At 49.8% G+C, this 5,656-nt stretch overlaps 1 protein-coding gene across 1 annotated transcript; it reads left to right on the plus strand.

Annotated features, from left to right (window-relative positions):
* The first annotated feature begins 2,858 nt into the window (after positions 1-2,858).
* LOC123412004 (peptide methionine sulfoxide reductase B1, chloroplastic) lies at positions 2,859-5,186 on the plus strand. Its single transcript, XM_045104961.1, has 5 exons — positions 2,859-3,223; positions 4,248-4,353; positions 4,468-4,533; positions 4,677-4,874; positions 4,984-5,186. The coding sequence occupies exons 1-5, from the start codon at positions 3,025-3,027 to the stop codon at positions 5,009-5,011; spliced, it is 597 nt and encodes a 198-aa protein (XP_044960896.1). The 5' UTR covers positions 2,859-3,024; the 3' UTR covers positions 5,012-5,186.
* Positions 5,187-5,656: the final 470 nt, after the last annotated feature.

Here is a 5,656-nt window from a genome sequence, read left to right on the forward strand (position 1 = left end):
GAATATCAGCGGATTGAATAGCTCTGCTAAAACACTCGGGGCTAGAGACAACGGCGCCACTTCCACTCGGATGATCTCTGTCATAACCATCTGTGTGAGCCCTGCCCCTGTCAATCCGCCCGTGCGCGAGCACATTCCTCGCATCGAACCTAGGACTCCGCTCATCGCTGAACGGGCGCCTATCATCGTAGTGCCGGGGCACATACGAACCACTCCGTGGGGGAGAATGCACTCGACGGCGGTCATCACCGTGATAACGGGGAGCAAACTGATTTCGCCCCTAATCTCTGTACTGATCCTCACGGTAACCTTTGCCCCTGAGACGCTGAGGTGACCCTGTACTATAAACTGACCGAACTGTGTCTACCCTGGGTGAATTACTGTGCAATCTATTGAGCGACTCAGAAACAGACGAATTTTGCTGTTGCGCTGCTTGAAGCAATGTACAAATCTGCTCCAAACCTCTATCAGCCTCTGAATTTGATGGCTGAATGGAATCTGCTATCTTAGCGGTGGCTGCAACATTCAGAACTGGAGTACGGAATACCTCGACGTTGTTCTGAGGTCCCCTTGGAAACAATTGTTGTTGACGTCGACCGGAAACTGGAGCACGTTGGCGGGCGTGCTCACTCGACGGCCCTCCAACCTCGAGTCCGCCGCGGCCGCAACCAGGCGGGCTTTGCATCGAAGCCGCCATAAAAACCTCAGCTACAGGATCGCAGCTCCCGCACTCGAAAGGGACGTTAGACTGATCTGACGCCGAGTCGAACGCGCCGCGAAGTGATTCGGCGGGCTCAATAGCTGCAATCTGTGGAGACAATGCTTGGCGAGCCACTGCATGCTTCACCCATCGCTGGAGTCGCGAGCGGTCGGATTGCTTGTGGCGACGAACAACGGGGAGAGCAATCGACACCGGAGTCGACGGCTGCCGAAGAAGAACGCCGCGGGAACTTGCACGGAAATGCGTCGCCCCGCGGATCGGGAGCGCCTCAACATCTAGAGGCGCCTTCTGAAGCCATGCCGAGTCATCGACAACGAAGGTGAGCGCGCCGAGAGGGATCTCGCGGCCCAAGAACAACTCATCGTCGAAAGACATGACGAAGAAGAAAATCGCAAACTTGCCAGAAGTCGCTTAGATGCCTGCCCCACAGTGGGCGCCAACTGTCGTGGGAATGAGCCTGATTGTAGAGGTGAGGGGTACGTAAGGAGAGGGGAGAGTCCTAGCTATGACAAGTTTGTACACACGATGTATGAGTTCAGGCCCTTCTCATGGAGGTAACAACCCTACGTCTCAGTGCTCAGGAGCTCTTGTCGTGTGGAATATGTGTGTTACAGGGGGTGCGAATCCTTGTACCAGAGGGGAGGGGTGGCTTATATAGAGTGCGCTACCCCTCATCAAGGCCGAGCAACCAAGGGTTCGATTAATATAGATAAAGGTGTACGTTACTAATAACGTACGTAATAAATGTTACTTATGATGACCAGTCGAATGCCCGCTCGTTGGCCTCCCTGAAGTGGCTTGTGATCTTCTGCGGTCGACTAGCTTCTAGTTCTTCCGAGTGAAAGGCTTCCCTCGAGTGAAGGGAGAAAATCTCTGAGTGGATATTTTACTGAGTGACCCATGCACCATGGCGAGTAAGTCGGAGCCTTCCTTGTAATCTTCAAGTCTTTAATGTAGTGCCCTTGGGTAGGGCATGTAGGTCAGGTCTATGACCGTACCGTACGTACATATCCCCGTCAGCACGTGTCCCGCCCGTCCACGTGCGTCCCTTCCGACGCAAACGCGATCTAAAGTTGGGTCGAGAATGAATCGAAAATGAAACAAAAACGGGCAATGATCCGTGTGCTCCCGTGCGTTGATCCGGCCGTTCTGCTCGATTATTCCAAAATGGATGCAACCGGACTGTTTGAGGTCGTCGTTGGAGTTGCCCTTACTAGTTCAACGCAAAGCTACTAAAAAAATTCAGATGCACTCGACGCTAGTGTGTGCCGATAAGCGCTCATCCACGTCTCGACAAATGGTAGCCACGGAACGAATAATCGCACACACGCCCCTCTTGGGCACCGCATCGCACCGCTTCCCAGTTTCCCAGCGTCCGCGCCGCAAAAGAAGAAGCCACTACTACGACCATCGATGACCATCCGGTGTCACGCTACTGCTACCTTGGTCTCGTCCCGAGCGCACATGTCCTCCTACCTCCCGCCCCTCCTCCCCTCCGCGCGACCCTGACCCACGACAACCCGCAGCGGCGGTGGCAGCAGTTACAGGCGGACCAATTGATGTGGTGGAAGGAGTACAAGGAGGACATCGCGGAGAGGAAGAGGATATTCCTTGGTGCGTCCTCTACTCTTCGAGGTGACACTCCGATGAGTGGTGGTGGCGATGGCGGTGTGGAGGACTCCACCACCGGCGACAATGAAGGTGCTTGATGGACGTGGAAGTGGTCTAGGAGATGGCGCCGAGGTGCAACTTTTTGATGATGGTGCCGATGAGAGGGGGAAGATGATGATTTTGTGATGTAAACTATTAAACCATGCATCAATGATTTTCATTTCCGTGTTTGTTTGAAGGTTGATTGTGTTTTTTAGTGATAATTGTGATATGTCAAATGACAGTTGTAAGGGTTGGGGTTGCGGCAAAGACTAGAACTCCCAAACTTAACCCTTATAGCGGAATATTCCGTTATAAAGATTGTGTTTGAAGATTCTAGTCTTTGTTTCTGTTTTTTAACCTTTAAAACTAATAAAAATATCAATTTTTAACTTTTAAACTGGTTTGAGGATTTAAGGATTCGAAGGCTGTGCTAGTGATGCTCTTACTATTTCAACGCAAAGCTACGGAAATAAACTTCAGATGCACTCGACACTAGCGAGTGTGCCGATAAGCGCTCCTCCACGTCTCGGCAAACGGCAGCCACGGAACGAATAACCTCACACGCGCCCCTCTTGGGCACCGCATCGCACCGCTTCCCAGTTTCCCAGCGTCCGCGCCGCAAAAGAAGAACACTACTACTACGACCATCGATGGCCGTCCGGTGTCACGCTGCTGCTACCTTGGTCTCGTCCCGAGCACACCTGTCCTCCTACCTCCCGCCCCTCCTCCCCTCCGCGCGACCCCGATCCACGACAACCCGCAGCTGCGGCGGCAGCAGTTACAGGCGGACCGCCGTTCGCGCCATGGGCGCCGCGCCGTCGTCGCCCTCGCCGTCCGGACAAGCCCCAGGTTGCACGCCGTCTACTTCCGTTTACTTCTATCTATCTATCTATCTGCTCTTACGGCGCATGCTTTTACTTTCACAAAAAAAAAAAAAAATCATGGAGAACCGATTTGGGTACGTGAAAGAAATCGAATTGGAGTTTCCTCTGCGTCTTTGGTGCAGCAGCAGCTTCGCATCGCACCTGAATTAATCCCCTCGGGGGAAACAAGATCGGGTTTCATGACCGATCAGTTTATACATATATGCAGCTGCGCTGTGAGGCCTGAGTAGTCATGTTCCTGTTTGATTTGATCTTGGCCCCAGTAGACCTATGTTAGGGTAATGATGCCAAACATGGCAAAACAGGACATGATGGCCTTCACTCACCGATGTTTAGGATTCAGGCGATGCACTGATGGCTCAAGGAGACCTCTTGTGGACAAACTGTCAGTCACTGGATTATCTGTCGATACCCTTTGGTGCAAGAACAAATACAGCTTCACATGAAGCTAGCTCCATCAGAATTCACCAGCAAGCCAGCTTGATTAGAATTTACCCATTTAAAGCTTTCAGGACCATCTTTTTTGCTCTTGCTTTTTTTCTTTTATTAAACCCATACTGTTTGCTATACTTCAGTTTACAGTTTGGAACATAGCTCAGTAGACCTTTTCTACCGATCCAAAAACTTTGGAACCCAGCTCTTGCGAGGCCCAATCACGTATGCTCTACCATCAGCCCCGTCCCGATCCTGAGCGCTAGTACGCAGCAGCCGACGAATCAAACAGGTGAAGGTAGGTCGCACGCTACGGCTTGCTATCAAACGAGTGTGCGCCAGTCATTTGCCCAAAACATTTTATTTGAAACCGTGGTTGCTATAATTGATGTTTCAGATTCAGGAAATGCACTGATGTCTCATGGTGACTACTTGTGGACAGTCTGCCAGTCACTGTATTATTTGAATTTCATATGTCTGTCATATGACTTAGCTGAGTTCCAGTATGATATCTTCAAGTCATTAGTAACTTTCAAGTAACATCCCATATTTTCCAGGGAAAGTGGATAACGCATCTCTGAGTGATGAGGAGTTGAAGAAGCGCCTCACAAAAGAACAGTATTATGTCACTCGGCAGAAGGGAACTGAGAGGGCATTCACAGGGTACGTTACCAAATCCTGACAATAATCTTCGCTTGTGCAAAATCTCCATTCGCTGTTTCTAGTGCTACCACAACATAACATTGTTCAATACTTCTGTTGTTTGTTTTTAACCAGGGAATACTGGAACACTAAAACCCCAGGCGTCTACCACTGCATCTGCTGTGACACCCCTCTGTTTGAGTAAGCACTGTCACCTGAACATCCAAAAGGGACATCCGCATCTTTCTTCATCGTTTAAAAAGCGGAAGATATTTGGCTTTGCACCTGAAATGCTATCTGCCATTGTGCTCATTGTTCCGCCCTGATGCTTCCTTGTGTTTTAGGTCATCTACCAAGTTTGATAGTGGTACTGGATGGCCGTCCTATTATCAGCCGGTTGGCGACAATGTGAAAAGCAAGCTTGATATGTCAATCTTCTTCATGCCTCGGACCGAGTCCCTGTGCGCTGTCTGCGACGCTCATCTCGGGCATGTTTTCGACGACGGGCCACCGCCGACGGGAAAGAGATATTGCATCAACAGGTATGTATGTTTCAAACCTTGCTTCGACAATCTTCGCTACATTTTGCCCTTGCTGGCAAGCTGCATGGATGGGGTTTCTTTTCACTCATTCACCCTCTCTGCCCTGCAGCGCTTCTCTGAAGTTTAAGCCCCAGTAGTCCCTGGAAGAAGAATCAAGATGAAAGCACCAGCGCGCCGCATGCAAATTTTCGTTTTGGTATGAACTATTTCCAGTGTAGTCTGTAGTAGCCTAGTCCGCCCGGTTTGCACATGTAAACTGATAATTTTCAGGTTTGTAAAGCCATTTGTCCGAAACATCTGCATGTTCCTCCATGAGTGTCAGGAGTTCCTGTGACTGTGGGGCAATTGGTCACTGCTTGTGCACTTTAAACATCATGATATCAGAGACGTAATTGGGGTGCATCTGAGGCAGTAGGATGGATGGAATTGATCAGCATACCTGACGTACGAAGGAGTAGTATCTCATGTGGGGTTGATGAGTCGCGTGTACCAGGAGATGGGCGTCGATGAGAAACACAAGCCCGCAGCAGGAGTTGATGATGACATCCTGCATGTCATTGAGCTGGTCAGCCATGCTCATAATGTAGCGCCAAAAGATACAAACATAATGATTAATGAACCATGCATTCCGTCTCCACAACGTTAGGATGCAGACAACTAAATAATGATTATATGCATGAAGAATCATATGCAAAATGAGCAAATATGACTAGGCAAATATGAAGACAACTAACTAATGATCATATGAATAAAGATCCATGCTGATCCAACAAAGATGATGT

This window comes from Hordeum vulgare, chromosome 7H, assembly GCF_904849725.1.
Source record: "Hordeum vulgare subsp. vulgare chromosome 7H, MorexV3_pseudomolecules_assembly, whole genome shotgun sequence".
In the NCBI taxonomy this organism is placed as follows: Eukaryota; Viridiplantae; Streptophyta; class Magnoliopsida; order Poales; family Poaceae; genus Hordeum; species Hordeum vulgare.

Excerpts from the sequence above, each read along its gene's own strand:
- LOC123412004 (XM_045104961.1), top strand. The coding sequence starts at position 3,025 with ATGGCCGTCCGGTGTCACGCTGCTGCTACCTTGGTCTCGTCCCGAGCA. Across the intron at positions 3,224-4,247 it reads GCCGTCCGGACAAGCCCCAG|GGAAAGTGGATAACGCATCT; the intron begins GTTGCACGCCGT and ends CATATTTTCCAG. Across the intron at positions 4,354-4,467 it reads ACTGAGAGGGCATTCACAGG|GGAATACTGGAACACTAAAA; the intron begins GTACGTTACCAA and ends GTTTTTAACCAG.